General features: G+C 37.1%; 1 protein-coding gene across 3 annotated transcripts in view; it reads left to right on the forward strand.

Annotated features, from left to right (window-relative positions):
- The window catches only part of kcnh2b (potassium voltage-gated channel, subfamily H (eag-related), member 2b), a 273,796-nt gene that overhangs the window by 126,028 nt on the left and 124,134 nt on the right, over nucleotides 1-23,634 (forward strand). For 2 of the 3 annotated variants that reach the window (XM_015354320.2, XM_015354322.2), the window contains 3 exons: nucleotides 3,829-3,990; nucleotides 5,434-5,856; nucleotides 6,664-6,878. In XM_015354320.2, coding sequence (XP_015209806.1) covers nucleotides 3,829-3,990; nucleotides 5,434-5,856; nucleotides 6,664-6,878 — 800 coding nt within the window. The remainder of the gene's footprint in view (nucleotides 1-3,828; nucleotides 3,991-5,433; nucleotides 5,857-6,663; nucleotides 6,879-23,634) is intronic. The other variant, XM_006634218.3, reaches the window with a different exon arrangement.

Below are 23,634 nucleotides of genomic sequence, written 5' to 3' on the forward strand. Positions count from 1 at the left end.
AAATTTTATGAAGTAACAAAATGTACAAAGAATGGCCCTGCCTTCTTTTACAGTATTTCAAAGATGACTAGATGAAATACCGTATATGCTGGTTTTGCCCCTGGATTAGTCTTTTTAAGTGAACCAAAAAAGAACTGGAACAAATCCTCTCAAGTCTTCTTTTAACCCAAGAGACAGATTATATCATGTGATAAATTGGATTATGGATTACGTAAGCTTTTAGTGTCTAAAGACATTAGCCAAGTACGGTAGCCAAGTCCTCCCTTTTCCAAATTGTCCATAGGCCTAAAATAAGAAAAAAATAACCACTCTGCATAACCTTTGTGACCCTGAGATTATTTAACGACGTACAGTATCTGCCCAGGCACGATCATTATGACCTACAGTATATATGCAGTTGTAAGTGATGTAAAACTACATTGACCTGTAATTATTTGACTGCTTCTTATTGGCTCTTACCATAGTGCCTATGACCCAGAGTGAGAGGGCATTAAATCATTTATCATTATTAACAGACGGGTCAAAAGCAACTATCTACAAATTTGGAGGTAAGGTGTTTGAAATACCAAGCCATGGGTTGTATAGCATGTAAGGGATATCAAAATAGCTGCGGGATAGCCACATTAGTTTGTAAATTAATTTGTTTTTGTCTCTTACAGTATGTAACATAAGACAATCTGATGTATTATTTGAAAACTTTTAAACAGAATTTTTGAGATTTGTAATGTTCTAAGCAAAGCATTAGAGCATTTAAATAAATCTCCAACAGGTCATCTGCTTCTTTTATTAAAAGCCACTGCTAAAAGAACCAGCATCAGCTCTAACAAACAACTGCTGTCTTTAAATTGAGTCTTTTTTTATGGCCTGCACAGCTAAGTATTTAACTTTCAGATACAGTATAATTTGTGTTTCTTGGAAAGACTCATGGAAGAGGGTTTGTATTTGCAGTATATCCACACACCACCAGTGCCTATTTGACAGTGTGTTTTTGCCACAAAACATATTGTCACAGAAGTCAGATGGTAAGGAAAGATCCCTAATCTCTGTTTACTTCTGATAAGAAGGAAAGAGCCTCTGCTTTTAAGTGCAGTCATTCCAGCCAGTTAAATCTCCTTTTAAATCCACCTCTCTGTACTAGAAAGCGATTGACTGATACCCAGCATGCTGGACCTTTGTGATGAGATTGTGCATTTTTAGTGCTGCATGTGTATAATTCTGTATTGATGGAATCCTGCACTTTCAGATCAAGATTACTGCAATGGGTAGGTAAAGTTAGAGGCTTCTACAAAACCAACATGCAAATAGGAAATGGACAGACCCTCTGCTTACTTCTCAGCTTTCAGAGTTGGACTTTTGTCAATCCTTGATTCTTGGATATTATTGTAAAACTTCCACAACGATTTATATATAATTGAAAATGCTTTTATGATGCACTTTTTATTAGTTTGAGTGAAGTAGTTATAGAGTTTTCATGTGTAAAAATGTAGCAAAAATGTATGCATTTCTTTTTAAACTTGAGAATAATAAACGAAACACCTATCTCTCCTGTCTAAGTTCAGACAATACAAACATAAAAGTGTTTTAAGAACACCCGTACTTTAAACACACAAGGAAAGCCTGGATTGTAAATTCATTAAATGTTACATAAATTCAATGTAAGGAGGTTATGTGATGCTAGCAACTATACAATGTTATTGCATACAGGCAATAATATTGTTAAAGGAAATGTATTATCCATAATTCACTGTGATTTATATGGATCCTGTAGTTATGACTCAGAGTTGTTGTCTAAATTTGCAATAGGGAAGTAACATGTACATTACTTGTAACATGTACAGTAATAAACATAACATGCAGAATGATATATAGTATGATATTAGTTAATGTATGCTAAAGTATGTATAAAGGGAAAAAGATATACTGTAGGATTAACTGCCTCATTGAAATTATACTAATTTATCATGGGTATTTTTGGAAATAAATATACATAACTCTGAGAATTTTTACCTTCATCCTTGCTAGTTATTTAAAGAAAGGCACCTTTGTCTAAGGGGAAGAGCACTAAAAATTGAAACCAAGAAGCATTTTTAAACAAATTGTTGTGGGTGTTTAGAACCAGATACCCAACCATGTTGTTAATACTGGTAAATTAAGTGGTTTTAAGAAACAGATGAAACATATAATTGGAAAAATTAGCTACTAGGAACTAAATAGACTAGATGGCCATAAGTACAGTTACAAACAAGTTTAGGCCACTCTACCACAGGTTTATCTGCCTCATTTAATTGCTGGTACCTTACTGTCTTTGAAAAAAATAGGCCAGGATATCAGCTTCAACAACATGACTGGGTAGCTTTTTCCAGATACCCACTTACCCTTGCTCAAAGGACTGCCTACTGTTACAAGATTTAAATGCACTCCAAATAGATTCTATTTGTGTCCAATGGTTTGTATTTATGTTTTAATTCTATGGAAGTCCACTGACGTGACTTTCTCAGTTCATTTGAGAATTTAAAATAGCTATTTAATGTTCCCTTGTCATTTTTCATGTAAAAAATACATGAAAGTTGCCCCGAGTAAAAAGTAATATGTTTCAGTTCCTTCAGCCTTCCAGTTTACATCAATACCCTCCTATTCTTTGTAACCATTTTTATGTACTGTCTACAGTATTATTATGGATAAATAAAGTAAATTCAACCAAAACCAAATACATCTCAACCAAAATGAGCTGCACTGCAAGTTGACAGTTATTTTAGTCTAAAACAGTTTTGATATAAACAGAAATCCTTAAAAGTACATTATTTTCTGTGTGATGTTGGTAAAAGTGACAGAGTCTGGGCCGTTCTCCCCAACATGACAAAATGCTCCAAAAAGCAGGAAGGGAATGAACTTAAGATGACTTTACCAATGATTGGTGGCTGTGGAGTGAACTCAGTGGAATGTTCCTGGTTGTTAAATGTAGATGTGTTTCTTTAATTGTCAGACTGCACAGCTGCAATGTGTCATAGGTCATGGATTCTCAGCTCTCCCAAAGATGTCCAGTTTCTACATAAACCATGTTTATTGTTAAACACTTGGTCAGTGTTATGATATACTTTAAAATAAACCCTGGTCTTTTGGGTCCCATGACATTGAGATACTGTATCTCAGATTGAGATAACTGAAAACCTGCCTTGAGCAAGATGGTTATCATTCTGCAGAGAGGACATAAATAGTGGTGGCACCTACTGTATGCAAGGTGTAAAGTGGTACTGGCACTAACAATGTGGTTTTCTAAATGTATACAATCCAGGAATCTAGGTCAGTTAAGCTATTTAGGTTAGCCAAATTGTGTTATTAATTTTTTTTCCAGTCATTTAAGATTACAATGAAAGGTTTTGATTATTAACATGTTTTTCTTAATTCTAAGCATGATGAATAAATCGGTGTAGTTGTATAAATCAGAGTTTACATAGTACATGAAAGTTTTTATTTGGCTTCTTTGGAAAATCCAGCTGTGTGGTATCCCGTATGTTATTATTGCTATGTACTGTATATCTAGATTGTGACATAAATCAATCTGTTTCTTTTGCATTTAAAGTGCATATTTTAGGTATTCATTTTGAGTGATTATATTAAACGACCATTATGTAATTATATAAATTAGTAAAGCATTATTATTATTAAAAATGTAGAAACGTTCAACATTTTTTGGGGGGATCACTGTGGCATAGCATGCAGAGCTGTTGCCTCACACATCTGATATAATTGGTATGAAGATGATGAGTGTTGCTAAGGGTGTGGAGTATATTTGCTCACTGCCCTGATGTGGCTCCTTGCTTTCTGCAGGTGTGTGCTTCCCATGCCAGGTGGATGTGGTGCCAGTGAAGAATGAGGATGGTGCAGTGATAATGTTCATCCTCAACTTCGAAGTTATGACTGACAATAAACTGCTTCGCTCACCTGACCAAGTACTTAACCACAAAGTGCCGTCCTCCTGGATCAATGCAGGTACAGAAAATTGGAGACAGACTGCCACAGTCTAGTCAGATATTGATATAATTGCATTGATCAGAACTATTTAATTAAAATAATTGCAATCTCTTTCACTGCTGTATGTTGGCAAAACCAATTCCCTCATTGTTAGAATGATTTTACTAATCAGGAACTAATTAGCTACTAACACCAGACACATGGTCAAGCAAGGCCATCTCATGTTAATCTGAATATTACACTCACCAGTTCAAATTCCCAATGTTTTAAACAAAAGGAAATGAAACACATTAAAATGTAAACGTTTCTGATATGTAACTTTCTAAATAATTGTTCAGCTTTGCAGCAATGGTTTTTCAACAACTGAGGACAGCATTGCAAATAAATCATATATGACATACTTTCAGATTTAAAACAAAGATTTGGATTAATATTAAATGTTACACTTATCTTCCACAAACAAATATACAATTATATTCTGTAAAAAACATACTGTATATGCATCTTCGTTGATTATATTAAACTGAATAAACAGGAGAAGCTTTTCCAAATGGTTCTCTACAAACCAAATTCCATTTGGTGAGACATTAATGGGGTTCAATGGAATCTAGCATGATATATTGGAATGTCTGCGGCTGTGTCTGATGAGAAAGAGTTACAATACACTAAAGTCAGCTCAAACTTGTTAGCCAAAAAAAAACAGTTTTTTGACACATCTAAGGTAGAAAAAACAAATCGTGTTCAGATCTCCACCAATTAATATTTTAAATTAGAATTCCTTTTTTAAAACTATTTTTGCTTTTCTTTTCATTTGTTGCTTTCTTTTCTGAAGGAAAAAACAAAATACAACCTCCAATTTAAGTATTTCAAGAACAGAAAGACCTGAGAAGGAGTATATCCCCACATTACTTAACATGTTGATCCTCTGCTAGGATCTGAAGTAGGCTGAGGGTTAAGATCAGAAGTGATTCTGCTTTGTATTGTATACACTAGCGAGACACAGCCATTGACTTTGGATAAAGTGCATTTCTATTCAAGGCCACTGATCAAATGCTTACCTTTGCTACACACTTTGAAGAAAAAAAAAACTTAACCACACACTCTAATTAGCTTTTCAGGCTGTCAGCTGATAAATCAATTTGAAGGGCTTATCTAAGTGCATTAAAGTTTTTCCTTTCAGGGCATTTTTCTTTAGGTTCTTTTGTCAACAAAATATCAAACAAGTGTAGCAATGCAAACTATTTGTTTGTGCCACACACTGATAAAAAAGCTAGCATACTCTTTTTTTTGTGTAGTGTCTCTTTCTGGAACAGTGTAATATGTTTGATCAGTGGATGTTTTCTCAGAAGCCTGTCAAGGGTGCAGGAGATTCTTTGGAATTCTAGTTACTATTGGAACCATGCTCAGTAAGCACTTTGTTTTGGTGCCCCCCCCCCGTCGATCTCTCTCTGTCACTGTAAGTAGGACGCCCACGAGGGTTCAGGTTGCGGCTACCCCTGTTGCGCTCCCTGGGCACCAGCAAGCAGTCACTGTCCCGGGATGACCCAGAGGCCGTGGTGGTGGACATGTCCAAGCCCAGCAGCGAGCCCCTGGCCCTGGGGGAGCTGCTGTCCTTGCCGGAGCAGAACTGCCTGGGCGGTCCCGAGATGCTATGGCCAGAGGACCAGCGTGCCCTGCTGGATGGCGGGGAAAACCAACCCGTCAATCACTCATCTCCCAGGCCTCAGCGCCTCAACCCTGACGCCTCCTTCTCCAACTGCAGCCTGACGCGCAGCCGGTCCCGCGAGAGCTTCTACAGTGTGCGCCGCGCATCCTCTGTTGATGACATTGAGGCCATGAAGACTGACTTTGATAAGAAGCTCCGCAGCCGCCATGCCAGTACAGGTATGATGCACAGTGTGCAGAGTAACGTAATGATTCATCATCACAGGTAGGGACTGTTCTAAGTAAAACTGAATAGGTATGGACAGTGCAATGATACGTCATCATAGGTAGATACAAAGATATGACATCACAGTTATTGCTTCACATTTACGGACAGTGTAATGATGATATAATGAAACAGGTATGGGGCAGTGAAACCTTTTGTTTAGATAAAGAGTCAGGATAGGAAACCTCTCAGGTTCCAAGGAATGTTTGCAGAGAATTATTGGTATTTTTGTCATTCAACACTGTGTTCAAGAACATAAGAAAGTACATAAAACAAAGCGAGTTAAGAATATTTTTCTGACTCTTTGTAGAGGCTATCACAATGCCTTTCATTTCTAGTTTTGAAAGATTAGCCTTTTTCTGGAAACAGGAATTCAAAAGACTGAATCGTTCAAGAAAATAATGGAATATTTTGATTCACACTTTCCTTTCCCCCTCCCTGTGTGTGCCTCAAAGAGTGAAGGTATGAGAAGGGGAGTGGGAAACATGTAATCTAAAAGAGTGTGATGACAGTCTATCAGAAGAGAGAGGCTAACTGAGAAATTAGTTGAGTATACTGTAAGTTAGTTCCCAAGGAACACAGTACAACACCTACAGTACCAGCAGCTCAACTCATATTGATGCTAGCACAGTTAGTTTGGGTTGCTTTCTGAACCCGTATGTTAGGAACCTTCTATTAATTGCTCGTAAGGTGAGGTATGATTTTAAGATAGCATGAAAATTGTCAAATCTCTTTACGGTAATTGTGTCATTCCTGCACAGGTGCAATGAACCACATTAGAACTAACATGCTGAACTCAACCTCTGACTCAGACCTGATACGTTACCGGACCATTAGCAAGATCCCACAGATCACACTCAACTTTGTGGACTTCAAGCCAGAGCCCTTCATTGCCTCACCTTCCTCTGACAAGGAGATCATTGCTCCCTGCAAGCTGAAGGACCGCACACACAACGTCACTGAGAAGGTTACACAGGTATGGCCACAGACCCGGGGTTCTCTAGTCAAGTCCTATTCCTGTGTACTGGAAAAAGGGCTCCTTTGGGGGTTATGAATTGCAGGTCTTTGATCTAAAAGGGGAAGTGTAAGAGTGAAGTCACACCAAGACTACTACAGGGGAGTCTGAGTGAAGCTGCAGGTTTGGTGAGGATTTGTGAAAGAATTACTGTTTTCCAACTTTGATTGCCTCATTGTTTTTGGAAGCCTTGATGATATGCAAATGCCAAATAATCTTCTGCAGACAAGAACTGTTTCATTTTCTTTTGGTCTGATTATGAATTGATGTGGCTTGAGGGCCAAGGGTTGAATTATTATAAGAAATCATTTAAATGTTTGCCTTAACCAGTGATGACCACCTGGGTTTTTCCTCAGTTTCTGTATAAAGATCATTATCAAAATGACAAGATGCTACTGAATCAAATACAATAGTAACCTAAGCACACCTATAATGTACACCTCTGGCATGCATTATAAACAAATTACAATTAATACAAGGGATTAATTCCTCCGACATCTTTATGTGTGTCCCAGAAATGGACTGCATCTACTTTGACTGGCTGTATGCTATACATAGCATGATTTAACAAATTAATTAATATTTGATACATATTGAATTAAAATTGTTTTATGAATATTGGATGATTATTGTTTGGCCTCAATCAAATCTTAGGAACAATTTAGCAAGAAGGTGCAATACATCCTAATGTACTCTATCCACAAGGCCAGGTTCACCTGTTCATGAAAAGACTTTGCACTGTATGTATTATCAGAAGGCAAGTATAATGCTCTGTGGTTGAGTTTATATTAATCAGTCTATTGAAATATCACAACAAATTCACAGTACAAATAACCTGCCCTTCCAAGACTTTAAGGGCATTTACAGAGTGTTTTGGAATTGGTTTTAAGATATGAAAGTCTGTTGTTGTACTTGAATACCCTCTGAGAGTATAGCAGTCTTAGTGGCTTTGTACAAATAATAAAGCCTTTTAATTTAAATTCAAGGAAAAGATAAGATATTTTTTACTTTGAAATTGAGTTTATTAATTTGCTTTGATGGATAATCTGAATAGTTCTAGCTGGTACTTTTACTTTTGGTTTGTGGGGGTATGTTAATCCTGTATGGCTTTTGTATCCATGCTGTGTGATGCTCAGGTTCAGATGCTCACATGATGGTCTTTAGTTAAAATACCATGTACAGTGAAGTAGGTCATACTGTAAGTGTTACAAACAGGAATAGTTACAAAGTTATCTTTTTGTAACCATTTCAATCACCTTGAAAATTAAAGCAGGTCCACCAAAGAAAAACAAAAGATCGACTATTTACTGTACATCAGGAGTAGGAGAATACAAGTATGAATGTTTAATCCACAGTATGAGAGTTACCATTGGGAAAAGATCTGGAGTTTTGTCAACTTCTACTGCAGTTGACAAAAACTTTGTATAAGATATTCCCACTAGAAGCAGTTGGTGGCCTAAAAAATGTAATGCAGAGTAACTACCCATGTTCACGCAACCAACTAAGAATAGTCACCAATTGATCTGATCAAATCTCTTTTCATGGCATCAACTAGGAATTAGACTTGCTAAAATGGGGATGAGAGTCCTGCTGACAAGGTGAGATGTTTATGTTTTATAATGTTTCTTTATACAGGAAAATATGCAGTATCATTTCAACTGAAGCATTTCTCAAAGTGGTTTAGTATTTTACAAAGAACAAGACATTGTGAGCTGTACAGGAGGTGAAATTGTTCAGGGCTGAATGATTGTGATGCTCAAATCTTTATTCAAGGATTACCAAAACTGTCCTGAAATCATATCTGATAGGGGTACTTGCCAATGATTCTCAATTGAGTGTGGTGGATAAGTGGATTCAAATTATATTGCTTAGTTGGAATTGGAGCACTTTGCAGTCAAAGGGGAATTTTTGACTTTCTTGCTCTGAAATCAGCAACCAAAATAATAGATGTTACAATTTACATGATGAAGAACTATTTAATCAAAAATAATGTGCCAATTGAGAAATTGTTGTTAATTACAACTATCGACCCCAGCTAAGACCAGGAAGCACACTGATTTCCTTGCAATTTGCAAATCAGATCCCTACAAGATACATACAGTATCTTGAACTATCATTGTGCTATCCATCAGCAGGCACTTTAAAAGGATGTAATCATGTAATTACCTGTGATTAGAATAGTTGTTGATTTCTATATAGGCTGAAATTTCAAGTAATCTGTAGTAACCCTTTCATCTGATCGTTGGCTGCAAACTGAGATTTTGATGTTTTTCCCCAATAAAAATATGAATAGCAAGAGCTACAGTAGAATGAAGACAATCGCTGACATTTTCAGTGCAGTGAAAAGTTTCAAGTTTAAGTCTGAGCCTCATTGTTCAACAAATGCTGAAAAGATGCTGAAAAGAGTTCACCTTTTTTGAACAAAATACAGATGAAAAGTTAATCTGCAGCTGAGGCCTTGGACACTAATAAGTACAGTGATCTCTCTGTCAAGCCTGCTAAAGAGATTGATTAATACAGGAATTTAATACAGCTGGAGCTCTGTGTGGTATAGATTTCACATACCTTTATGGATGTGGACATTTGTGACATTTCTGAACAGAAGGTGTGTTGTTTAATCACAATGACTATCTGTTTAGATTGTCAGTCTTCAAAATGGCATCTACGGCAATCTGCTTCAGAATTATGGAACATTGTGGATGCAGAGAAGTACAACAACATTAGCAAAACAACCATGAAAGTAGCATCACTGTTTTGTGTACCTGTGCAAATTCGCCTTATCCAACATGACCTTTATCTATAAAACTAGTTGAAGTTCCAAACACATCAGACTGAGAAGCACATGGAAGACTTAATCAGAGTTTACCTATCAGGTGATACTCCAGATTACAACACACTGCTACACAGCATGCAGTATTAAGCCTCTCACAGAAATGAAGATATGCTGTATATTGATGGAAAATAGAAATGCAACAGCTCCTCCTCCACATTCTTGCCCTCCCATCTGCATGGAACAGGCTGAAAAGTGACTCATCTGTGAAGAGGACCTGATGCCACTGCTGATGAGGCCATCATCAGTCAGGTGTGATGTTTAGGAGGTGTGAGCAGAGGGCCTCTAACAGGTCTCCTTGTTCTAAGGCCAGCAGCATGGAGCCTCACTGTCCTGTCGCTGATGGGCATTGTGTCTGCCGGCAGTTTCAGCAACAGTACGCCTGGCAGAAACTATCTCTTAGATGGACAAGTCTGATGTGTTGATCCTGCTCTGGTGTAGTCACTTGAGGGTGACCAGATCCTGGATGGTCATCTGTACTGCCGGTCTTTTGAAACATCACTGCACCTTTCTCAAAACAAAGATCAGTGTGTTTTCCAAGATTAAAACCATGAAGTAAGACTAACAATTACAGGACTCTAATAAAGATACAGTATAAGAAAGATACATTGTCACTATAATGCATCAATGATTGTATATTACGTAGATCCAAAGCTCCTGTTGGGCCAAAATAACATTTGGAGACACAACCAGATATACAAATGGATAGCTGGAAAGGTCAGTGTCAACTGTGCCTGTGATTCATTAGATAATATGTTTTATTCCAGTTGCTTTGGAATTGATCTGATCAAATCTCTTTTCATGGCATCAACTAGGAATTAGACTTGCTAAAATGGAGATGAAAATCCTGCTGACAAGGTGTGATGTTTATGTTTTATAATGTTTCTTTATACAGGAAAATATGCAGTATCATTTAACTTAATAGTTGCCCCTACCACCTTCCAGATTATCAGCATCACCATCTCCAGGTTATAGGTTATTAAATGGAAATACATATTACTATATCTTTATTAGAGTTCTGTCATGAACCCCTGTCACTTCAGCTTCTCCTGTCTTTCAGAGAGCGGAATCGGCTTTTATTTACCAGCTAATCAATGAATCGCTCAATCTGCGTTGCATTTCCAGTATGCCATGTTATTAATACACATACAGAACAATGCAAATTAAACTTTATAAAAATAGTACATTTGAAACAAAGTAAAAAAACAAAACAATGATCAGGTAGCAGAATAGTGAACTGTAATTAATGGAGTGGAGTTAATTGATGTCTATTAACAAATATGTGATCTGCAGGTGTAGTATTCTTATCAATAACAGTAAAAAGGAGAAGAAGGAAACATACAGTCCAGTCCAGTGGAATTTTTGTTTGAGAAGGCTATATTACACTTTAAACAGGAGACCTGTTCCAAGTAGCAGCCTCTGTGAATAAATCAATAGACTGTTTTTCCTCACATGGTTTTGGGCACTATGCCATTACCCAGGCAGTTCTGAGATTGATAGGGATGACGAATTATTCTGTGCTTAGAACTTGTCTTCTTTTAATGGTCGTGTCTTTTTTAATTGTGCCTATTTTGTAACTAAGATTAATTTAGGACTTGTTACGTATATTGTAAATGCCATAGCATATGAAGGCGACAAATAAAACATTTTGTTGCAAACAAAAGGTCACAACTTGTCTATAAGCTTACAGGTGTAGCATTAAAAAATAGTGCAGTGTACTGTATCCTAGTGAGCTATTCTCCACCAGGCTCCTCATTTTAATGGGAAAAATTGTTTTACTAGAATAAAAAAAAACATTTAATAAAAATAAAATGTTAAACATAATTAGATAAGTCTCTGCCCCCCAGAGTTAATTCTGGGAGAAGCTATTTTGGCAGTAATGACAGATGCCATGGCCCCCTGAGCACCGAGCACCTTCGTCACGCCCCCCTGTTCATCTACCAGCCCAGTTCTTCGTCTCCTCCCAGTGTCTGTTCACTCCCTCCCAGATTGTGCTGTCTGCATAGGGTCCTGAAAAACGCTTCCTGACAGTTAGCATTGACGTACAGTGATCTTCCAGTCTTGACACATTTCTTCATGGGTTATAAGGTGAGGCTCTGACTGGGCCACTCAAGGACATTTAACCTTTTGTTCCTTCATCACTTCACTGTTACTATGATTGTGTGCTTTATCATGCTTTGGGCATTCTTTGTGCTTTGGGCAGTTGTCATCCTCAAAGGTGAACACAGTTTCATGTTTTTGAAGAGGGCAGCAGGTTTTCCTCAAGGACCTTTCTGTACTTTGTTCCCTTCTATCCTAACAAGTACCCAAGTCCTTGCCTTGATGAGAAACATCCCAGTAACACGATGCTGCCACCAGCATGCTTCAGAGAGTAGTGCTCATCTCTCCTGGATACTCAGTTTTTGAGAATGCCCTGTTCTGCACAGATTCTGTTATGCCATATTTTCTCAATTTCTTTATAATTGACTTTACTGTGCTTAGGGAGATATTCAATATGTCTTGGGAAGTATCCTTCCCCTGATTGATGCTTTGTAATAACCATATTCAGAATTTGCTCAGAATGTTCCTTTGTTTGATGGTATAGTTTTTGTTTGGAGCAGTCGGCTTTGGAACCTTCCAGAGATAATTGTATTTAACCCGAAATCATGTGAAACAATTTAATTACACACAGGTGGACTTCATTTGACTAAATATGTGACTTCTTAATTCTATTGGTTGCACCATAGCCTATTTAGGTGTGTCATAGCAAAGGGGGTGAATACTTATGCAATCAGTTATTTTCTGATAACTGTTTTATCCATGCTAACCACATTGCCACCATACAAACCATGGATGTGTAGATAAATGTAAGAAAATATATTTTAATTAATTTTAATTCCAGGCTCAAGGCAACAAAAGATAACAACTTTTAATTGATGTAAAATTTCAATAAGCACTATATACTGAATAAGTACCCTATATTCTGAATTTACCATGTGTTCCTCTCTTCTCGTGTATTTAATCATAATGACTAAATTACAAAACCTTCCTTAAAATCACGATCGTAGCGGGTTCTTTTTAAGCTTGTAGAAAAATAACTACTGTAAGGGTAGGTGAACTGTAAAATGTGAGATTTCAGGAACTTCAATGCTGAAAGATATGGTTTTCTAATTCAGGTTATATTGCAATCTCCTGAGAAAGATGTGCAGCAGATTCTTTAATTCAAAACACAGCTGATTCTGTGCAATGTGTCAGTGAGGGTGTCTTCTTGGAAAATGTTATGTCATGTCATCCTAGATCTGAAAAAGCTTTAAATTGGAGGTAGCACTCTGAAGTCATCGCTAGAAGCATCATTGGGTGATTGCATTAGTCCTACTAACCACTTTGATCTTCATGTTCCCATAGAGAACTCAGCAACACTAATTTGCCACATTGGCCCCAGCACCCAGTGTTCTAATGAAGCTACCATGATCAAAATTATGCAAAGATATTTAATTAGAATTATTTCATTATGAACTTTTTATCCAAAGCAACTTACATTTGTATCCATTTTTAAAGCTGTCTCATACTGAGGTAATTTGAGTGAAGTACTGTACCTCACTCAAGGATATAACAGCAGTGTCTCACCTGGGACTGGAGCACAAACCTCTGTTCCACTCTGCTGCTCCTTCTGCAAACAGCAGATCAACAGTAATTTTCAAGTTTGGCACAGACATAAGAAACGAAACAGTTCAAAATCCTGCATCATATTTAAGCAACATAGACCACTATACACCAGAAGAATTCAACTCTGCTACTGAGGTTTTCCCCTGGGAAAACATGTTGACCATCAATGTTGTGTATCAAGACCTCACACTGAAGGCACTATTGACCTCTAGAGGAGAACAAATGAATTGCAGATGATGAACTCCAAACGTTTTTTTTTTTGCCATTACTCCGCCATTACTTGCCTTCACTAAGAGAGATATTCAGCTAATACAATATACTGTAAATTATTTAATTCTCCAGAATTATATTTCTTATTCACTCATTTAAATAGTACCTCTTTTTAAAATATTTTATTTAGTACCGTTATTTTAATTGCAAGTAGACCATTAACCTTTGAAGACAAAAGCATCATTCATAAGATTGAAAGGTATTGAGAAATGAAAATCAAGACTCTTTTCATCCCATTAAATTTAATCCACTAAAGATATCACCTGTGTCTGGCACCTCAAGATGGCTTTTGTTCTTCACCAAGCAGTTTGACAGCCGATTAATATTTGTTCTAATAATACATTTGGGGTCAGTTATTTCAAAACTTATAAGTACATGAATCTTTCAAGAAGCCGCTTGATGAAAGTTTTAAATCAATAAGCTATTAGTGTTCAGGATGGAGTGAATGACCTCCACTCATTTTGTGCCTTTTGTATGTGCTTATATTCCAGGGACTTCTTTCTGTGAAATCTCATTCTTGCTTTGAAGAATCGTGACAAAACCCCCTATTTATTGTCAGAGGTGCTGGGAGTTTCAGAAATCAATTTATTTATGTTTAGCAGTTCAGTCCTCATAAAAATTGTGCCAACCTAGGACTTCCCCCAGAAGGACAGCGCACAAAGAAGGACATCTTGTACAGGAAGTGGCCCATCTCAGGACACACGCACACAGGACAAGCTAGAGCAGGGTTGTCCAATCTTGGTCCCCATTGCCTGGTGTGTCAGCAGGTTTCCTATCTCTTTTTATAGCTGCAACACTTGAAGAGATGGGAGAAGCTGTTGAACTGATCAAGTTGAGCCAGTCAACCGGTTGGTTTAGCCCATTAAAATATTAACAGGAATTAAAACAGGCACTCTGGTACTAGGATTAGGCAGCCTTGGTTTAGAGACTCCAATTAGCCCTCCAATTAGCACCTAGCCTAGACAAGGTTCATGTCTTTGGAAGGTAGGAAAAAACAAGAGCACCTACTGTATATAAAACCTATCTTCACATGGAGAGAAGCTGCAATGTGATATAATCCTTAAAAACGTTCAATAACTATTTTTTCACTTGGGATACAGTTTTTAGCTAAATCATTTCAATAATAATGATCCTAAAATAAACTTTAACCCATTGTAGGGGTTTAAATCAAAACAAAAAAGGATCACTTTTCATGCACTGTGGGGAGTACATAGTCTGGAATTGTTCTTCATCAGAGTTGCTGATCCCTGGTGAGGGTCAATTACAGTAGTTTGGAATCGGTTGTATTGATTTTCTGTGAACAAGTATCCGTTTCCTTGCATCACCGTGGCACACACAACTCTTTTTTTCAGAGCTCTGACTGCAGAACAGCATCTGAGGTCTCACTGGCAGAAGCCCTGGAAAAGCTCTGAGAAGCCCGTGACAGCAGCCTTAAGTAAACGTGCTTGTTCGCACACCCTGCTGCAAAGTTCAGAGGACTGTTATAGGCAGTAGTATGACCGTCTCCTCGTTTTTCGCACCCGCAAGGAGCCGCGCTGTGCCAATAGGTTTCTCCCTACTGGCTGTACAGGGCTGTGGGGAGGCGGGCTGACGTCAGCCAGGATGAGTGGAGGATTGATGGGAACTCCCCTCAGGGTGGCGGAGGGAGAGGGCCCTGTCTCCTATCCTCTGCCTTGGCCCAGTTTATCTCATATTGCTCCATTAATCACCCTGAGCACCCAGATACAGGCCAGTGGGGGTAGCTTATCCTTTCATCGAAGTGGAGAAATTGAATTCTGTATTGAATCAGCCTGAGCCTAATCAGCATTGATTTCTTTGTAATTTGAACAATTATTTACCAACAATGCTGTCCACCCTGGACAGTAATGGTGGCATATCAAAGTTTGTAGATTCAGTTGACTGTTTGCCTTTTGTTTTTATGAGTATACTTTTATTAAACATTCTTCATTTTAATGAACTGTAGTTATCATAAAATGTTATCATGTTTTCTAGCATTACACCACCTGCCCATTGTACCTTATTCATATAGAGATGAGTGTGTGTGCAAAGCTGTCAATCAGAGAAGGAGTGTTGCTCTTTTGATGCAGGATGGTTGTTCTCTGACAGGTACTGTAAGTAGGCAATAGCCTGTGTTTAAATAAATTAAGTAAAAGCAAGGTAAATTCAAATACAGAATGGCTCAATTAAGCATGGGTGCACATATAGCCTTAGCACTATGATCCTAGCTCACTATCACATTTCAAAATATCAATCCAGGAGCTATGAACATTTTAAGTTTTGGAAATTTAAACATATTTGAACATGATAGTTATCCATACATTATATCACATAGTCAAAGCAGTTTAAATTGGTTACGTGGTTACATAAATGACATGTTCTAAATTTAATTGAGAGGTTTTCGTGTTTCCACTTTAACATACGTCTGATGATCTCGATAACATTAGAAACCACAAAACCACAGAACACCATTTTTTAATTGTATTTCTGACATCTTTACATACTGTATGTATATAAAAATTTAATTATTTGACCCTGACTCTAACGCCACAATCACACTGGTGTATAAGCAAACTCGCTGTCATTACACGACAGGTGTAGTCACAGACCGTATCCCATCTCTGCCTGTCTTAGCAGTAGTCTGATCTGCACTGTGTCTGCAAGAATTGCATGTGAAAGGCTTGGCTAATATATCAGTAGAGTCTCGGGGGAGTTTGTATTGGACGGGCTCATCCGAGGAGAAAATGCCCAGAATGTTTTGAATATATGGGTGTTCCATCATTTCCTGCATGCAGGTCGTCACTGATATCAGCACGTGAATACAATGTATACTTTCTACACTTTTTGTCTCTCATCACATCCATCACTAGATAGACAACACCCTGCACAGGACTGGGAGGCACCTCTTTACACAAAGTTTTATGGAAATATAGAACAAACTATCCATCCATACCATAAAGCCAAAACACTGTCTTCCTTCAAGAAAAGGCAAGTTGAGATTCTAGGATCAACTGGCTGCTACCAAACAGGGCAGAATACTGTAGGTTACTCTCTTTACTATTCTTATGTTCTTATGAAATGTTGCTTACACTGATATGGACTTGCAGTTCAAAGAATGGTATTTAAAGTTAGGTTTTTTTTTCAAAGTAACTCAGTATATTTTTTTATATTTTTTAAATATCTAGTAGTTTTAGTCTCCATGCCAAGGAGTGCTGTTTGCCTCTGCACAAATCGTGTGAACTTTAAAAATGTAAAAATGCTGAAACTCAAACATGCAGTCCTACTGAAAACGGGATTCAGAATAGTTTGCTCTTTGTGAGACAGGGACATAGTCAAAGAGTTAAGCATGTATTTGGAACATGCAACAAAGTAAGATGGGATAAACCCACTGCCTGTAAAGTTTCAGGGGAAACACAGCATAGTATTCTTTTTTGACATTTGAGGAAATAGCAACAAACAGAAAGTCTGTAAGTTTGATTTATTCGCTGTAAAGCAAAAATAGAAATAGTATATTAAAAATACCAAGACTGGATTCCAAATAAGAACCAGAAAAAACAATGGCTATGTACAAAACCCATTTAGTCTAGACTAAAACTATTAAACATACAAGCCCCCATTGTACTGTAATACTGTTTCAGTCTGCAGGATGGGGGCATACAGTACCTAACAGTCTCACCAGCATGGTGTCCTCAGCAGCAAGAACAGCTCAGAGCCTTTGCCCAGGGAGTCTTGCTGAAGTTGGTGCCAAAGAGAAATTGTGTTCCATTATGCACATCTGTCTTCTCTTTATATTGAAACTGTCACAGTCATTTTATCTGACAGAGCTTAGAACCTAAGTTTTTTAATATTTTATGACTTTGTAACTGAAGTAGTGCAGGAGAGTATGAAAAACACTGAATGAGATTTGTTTTATTTGAAGTGTTTTATTACAAAGCAGTGGGTGTGTTCTTCAAGAAAGAATAGTTAAATATGTAGAATATTTAATGCAAAGACAGATAGGTATATAACTTTAACTGAACTGCATGTATTTCTTGCTGTAAAAAATGTAGTAGGGGAACAGGACATGCATGGAAGTATAGTATCTGGTATTTAGGAACCAGAGAGCTAAAAATGGAAACCAGTGTGACACTACATACTGTATATGCAGTAATAGAAGTTCGCAAAAACCACAGCACAATACGTAATAAGAAAGTCTGCCAGTGAGGACTGAGGCATTGACAACATTTAATCCTGCAGTGCAGTCATTTAGCAAAGGAGTCAAAATGGAGAGTTTCAAAAAAGAAGAATATAAAGAAGAACATGAAAAGGAGACTCACGATATCAACTTATCAAAGCTCAAAAAGAGGAGAAGGAAGAGGAAATTGCATAGACATTTGTGGGAATCTTTTTTCTAGTTTGCAAAGATTTTAATGAAGCCTTGTGTTCATCTCACTATATTTCAGAGGCTCAGAGTAATATTTCTTACTCTAAAACTTTATCAATAGTGGTTATGATGATGAGTCTTTATTTGTTACTGTAGGTCTAGTCTTTATCGGGGACTGTTGCAATTTGACTTGACCAGTTAAACCTTGATTTAAGACATTTCTTTTTTTAAGCAAAATATCAGTGACACATGTGACACATGCGAACCAAGTGCATGTCTATTCTGCAATAGTAAGAGATGAAATTTCTTAACATAAAGTGTTAAATTTATGTGCAACTAACTGAAGCTGGTGACCAGGCTACCAGGATTCACAAGCATGTAACAACCAAACAAAAAAGACTGTTCACAAAACCTCCCTTAGTTTTTATGTTTTTATTCAGAGTCAAACATAACCCCAAAGCATATGCTAGAATGCATTTCTTCTCTATGATTCATGATGTCTTTAAAGCACCCTTGTGACACAGTACTACTGTATGTTCTTGTACTGGAGAATGTTTTGCACTGCTAGCCCCTTTCATATAGTATGCACTGTGCTGCTCCAGGGTCAGTGCCTGCTGTAGTGGTCCCGGAGTCTCCCTATATAAGGGCATCCTCTGGCAGCATGAACCAGCCAAAGACCTGCTATGCTGAAGCACATACCTGGGGAATACTTTGGGAATCTGCCATATAAACAGACATTCATTAACAGAGGACCAGCTGCCGAATAACTCACTTCAGTACAGTATGTTATCCAAATGTAAATATCAATATTTGCACTCAGCTGCTGAACCTTAATGGTTGCTAAACAGTCAGGAAAGTACCTTTATCCCTCTTCACTATTCCCAAGATTACAGCCAAGGTTACTTTCTTGCTCCTTTTCTGAACCTAATTATAAGAGACATCCGAATCTTCTTGGTGTGTAAACTAACTTATTTTTAAATGTCGATTAAAATCTACAAAAAGGAACAATCCATAAGCAGTCCTAAAAGTTACCACACAGCTGTTCAAAAAGCAGCTTTTAGTTTAATGTAAAGGTAAAACTCACTAATAAAGAGTTCTTAAGCAGTATAAACAACAACGTTGTTAATTTTGTTTTAACATGGATATAAATTGGAATAAACACGTATAATTCTTTTAATGGTTCAGGTAATAGAAGTAAGCATAAATAACTAGTTATACTGTATCAAATGATCTGATTTGTTTCTCTCATCCTTATTCTTATGTGCACTTCTTCTGCCTGTGTTATCCTTGCATGATAAAGCCCTCGATAAACCAGCTCTCATGTAGACTCTGTGCAGCCCACTGCAGCTTTGAAAAGACATTGTGTTCGACTGACTATAGCTGTGAACAGAAGGATGCAGAGCTTAAAATGACCTGCTGATTTCTTTATTTTCTCTTTATTATTGAACTGAGTAACCTATCACTTTTAACTTTTAAGTTTTTCTTTTTGGAACAGGTCTGCCTACATAAACAGACATGACATTGGTCATTTTCTTATGCAAATTATCTTTTGTCTTTAGCAGTGTTGATCAAAAGGTGCTCTGCTGTGAAAGTCACAGGTGAGAGTGTATAGTATGTGGCCACTGTTGGAAGCAATAAAAGTTGTACAGTATATGATCGTTTGCACCAGTTTCCAAATGCTGTGTTGTGGAACTGTGTTCCATTCTGAACAAGCCTGACTGTATCTGTCTGTGAGGCCTAGATATCACATCTCGTTCAAGCTCAACCCGCAGATGTTGGGGATGAGTCTGGAGAGCAGCGTATCCATGGTATCACTCTCACATTCTCATTTTTCTGGAATGCCAGGGTTACACAAGTAGCAAGAAGTCATGCATTGTCCTGCTGGGATGTTGTAATGTCAGGATGGACACACAGCAAGGGCAGCAAGTGTGGTCTCGGGCCTTGATCAATGCTGTACCTTGCAGCAGGGCTATCATAATTTACAACAAGTGGAGTTTCTACACTCACCTGCCCACACTGTTACTACAGTATTTCCCCATATGTTGGGAAGTTCTACACAGCAATTTGTGAACTGTTTTTCATGTTTGCATCACACTCAAGTCCATCAGGGGGATCTACACAAAATATGTTCTTTACTACAGAGGACTATCTTCACTGTTGGTCAATACAACGGAGGCAAAGTTAGCAATTGAGATGCAACAGGTCAATTGGCATATAAGAAGTTAAATCACCTCATCACCTGTGACCAATTAACCCATGAATGATCAATTAATCAAAACAACACCAGGAATATTTAATAAATGTTCAGGATCAGTATAGGTTATTCTTCTAAAATCACAAATGCATAAATAGATTGTTATACTAGCAATACCAATCTATACTGTATATACTGTATCTAAACAACTTATGCATAGGTCTACACAAAAAAAAGCTTTAATTGTAAAGACAGAATAATGCTTTGAAATTATTTTATTAAAATACCTATAAAATTCTATATTCAGAATGTTTATCTTAACCCTAATTCAGTGCAGATAGCTTTCCTTCTATCTACTAACAAGACAGATGACATGCATACATGCAGTCAATTGGCATACAATCAAATCAAAATAAAATCTAAATATTACAGTGCTGACTCATTACTACCTTATTTACTAGCAGTTGTGACTCATTCCCATATTTATCTTCAAACTATTGCAAAAAGGTATCATTTATACTCCTAAGTTCTAAGTTACTTGTTTTCTGTAGAAGCATGCTTGAGCACAACATATTTTATAAAAGTGATAAATGCTATTTATTTATTGAGTGTTTGGAGTTGATTGGTGTTTGGCTTGGTGGTGGTGAGTCACAAATATAGCAGTAAATGTAATATTCTCTAGTGAAACAAAGAAAGCATAAAATCTTAATTATGCACCCATCGTGCTTCAAGTTGTAGGTAAAGAATGAATGAGGGGACTGGTCTTCTTTTAACATCTTTGAAAGATGATCATAAATACAAATCAAATTTCTTGGATTTAAGAACACTGACAGATGAAAACATGCTATATTGTTTTAGAGACATACTGTACTGTATTACTTTCTGATTACTGCTTTAGCCTAAATGCATTGAAACATCTAAAATGCCTGCACTTAATGTGCTGATAATTTATTGTGGCCAGTAGGTGTGAAATTATGTGAACATGTAAATAAGCCTCAACTGGAAACTTAAAAATGTCATTCTCACACCGAAGTGAATAGAGGAGGATATGTGTTTGTACCTTTTGAGATTTGAACATTGTTATAATAATGCAGTCTGGTGGAAAGTAGTCCAGACTCCAAATGCTTGAGAGCAGCAATGCTATGCATGAATGATGCATTGTTTTGGAGCTTGTTTTTGTGCTGTCTGCTGTTGTAGATGCTGCTTGACCCATTAGAACACTGCGAACACAAGCAAGACAGGACAAATGTCTTCTTTGTATCGTACATTAAGCTTGCTAATGTTCTTATGCTCCCAATGCTTCAAATGGATAAAATATAATTAATCACATAGTAAAACAGATTTCTAGAATTCAGTATCCCAGCAATCAACTCTTTCAATTCAAAGTAGATAAAACAATTACTGAAAAGCAAATTGATCCATATCACGTAAGCCAACACTTTCTAGATTTCAAAACGCCACCCTTCAGAGTAGAAGTTCACAGAATAGTACATAATGAAAATATTACTGCACTACACTTGAAGTCTTATCTGTCTCACTGGTTAGTCAGTGTTTCTACAGAGAGGTCTGAAGACACTTAACCAGTGTCTTCCTTCCTTTCTCCCTTTTGAGCACTCAGTATTGGAAAGTATAGCTTTCTTAGTCATTTGAGCAAAGGATTTTTATTGATTTACATTCAACACTACTTTAAATATTTTGTGTGAATCAAAAAATGATTAGCCACAGCATTTTTCTTTATTTTATAAAAGCTTTAGTATTCACAATAAATTGATTAATTTCTTCAGTGCACCTTTTTTTAAAGAACGCAGCAGCCTACCATAAGATTGTGGGAGTCTAGAACAAGCTACCCAGCCACCCTTCATAAACTGGGATCAGTTACCTTCTCGCAGACAAATTAGGTAAACTGAATGACCTTCTTTCCTTTGTTACCTCACTGATGTTCTAATATTGTTATTGTGTGTTCTGTTTCATTTAACTCTCCCATCATTATTAAACCTGTATAAAACATGCCTTTCAAACAGGGCTTCTGTTTTGGCTTTGGTGAATTACGTACAGTACCTTCATAGATCAAGGTAATAATTACAATTACACATTATAATTGTAGTGGTTAGAAATTTTATCCATCCTAAGGTCACTTATTTTGATAAAATTCTAAATTTATTCCTGGCTGTTAAGATCCTCCTTTCATACAGTAAATGAAAAAAATAATTCACCACACATGTTTTACATTACATTGAAAACAGAACTAGGAGATCATCAATGTAGGAATAGGAGTTTACAGCATAGTCAACAATAATTTATAAAATGCAGGTCTTTTTTGAGTTGTAAGGGTTCCTTCAACAACAAAGAGTAGAAATGGATACAAACACAACACAGTATATAGTATATTAAATAGCAATACTGTATTAAAAGTTCCTGGTGGCATGGTGGCATAGTTTTTAACATTGCTGCCTCACAGTGCTGGAATCCTGGGTTCAATTCTCAAGGTGCTATCTGAGTTTGTATGTTCTCACTGTGATTGTGTGGGTGTCCTACAAGTTCTTGTTTCCTCCCACAGTACAAAGACATACAGGTACTGTGGGTTAATTGGCTTTTGGGAAAACTGGCCTGATGTGACTGTATTTGTGTCTATCCTGTGATAGACTAGAGTCCCATCTAGGGTGTATCCTGCATTGTGCCTGTTGCTTGCCAGGATAGGCCCCCACAACCCTATATTGGATAAAACATTTAGAAAATGAATGGACAGAGTTCCACATATGAATAATTTGTAGACTGAAGGCAGTAAAGTCATTAATAAAACCTGCAAGAAAACTGTATCTAGAAAAAGGAACAGTATATATTGAAATAGCCACTGGATTTATTGAAGGAAGAATCTATTTTATGTTTTCTATACAAGTATTCAATGGAGAAGGGCTGACATCACAGTGCCAGGGACTCATGATTGTTGGGGTGGAGGTTCTACCACCATATCTGGGTTAATATTGCCACCCTGTGATTCAGTGGTAATCATTGAAAGGACAGCCAAAGTCATGTGTCTGTTTTTAAGAAACATGCCTGTTACGTAGGATCCTTCCTAAAGCCCTATCATTCAGACAAAGTAGTTTTACACAATCTTCAGTTGACATAACACAGTTACAACTGAAGCAATTTGAGATTTATATCCTGTTGTTAGTAAATGCATGCCTTATATTACTGTGATTTAATCTGAGAAAATGTTTTTAAAGTAATGCCTGAATTTATGGCACACAAGGTAAAGGACAGTCACTGCAATTGCCAAGAACAATTGTAAAGAGACATACCTGAAACATGTTGTGAATTTAATAAAGTACTTTAATCTAAACAGAGTCTGCTTCCAGACTCCTACTGTATTAGCACAACAACAGTTCTCAAGATGCTTTTGTGCCTATATTAAAGTGGT

This window comes from Lepisosteus oculatus, chromosome 6 (genome assembly GCF_040954835.1).
Source record: "Lepisosteus oculatus isolate fLepOcu1 chromosome 6, fLepOcu1.hap2, whole genome shotgun sequence".
In the NCBI taxonomy this organism is placed as follows: domain Eukaryota; kingdom Metazoa; phylum Chordata; class Actinopteri; order Semionotiformes; family Lepisosteidae; genus Lepisosteus; species Lepisosteus oculatus.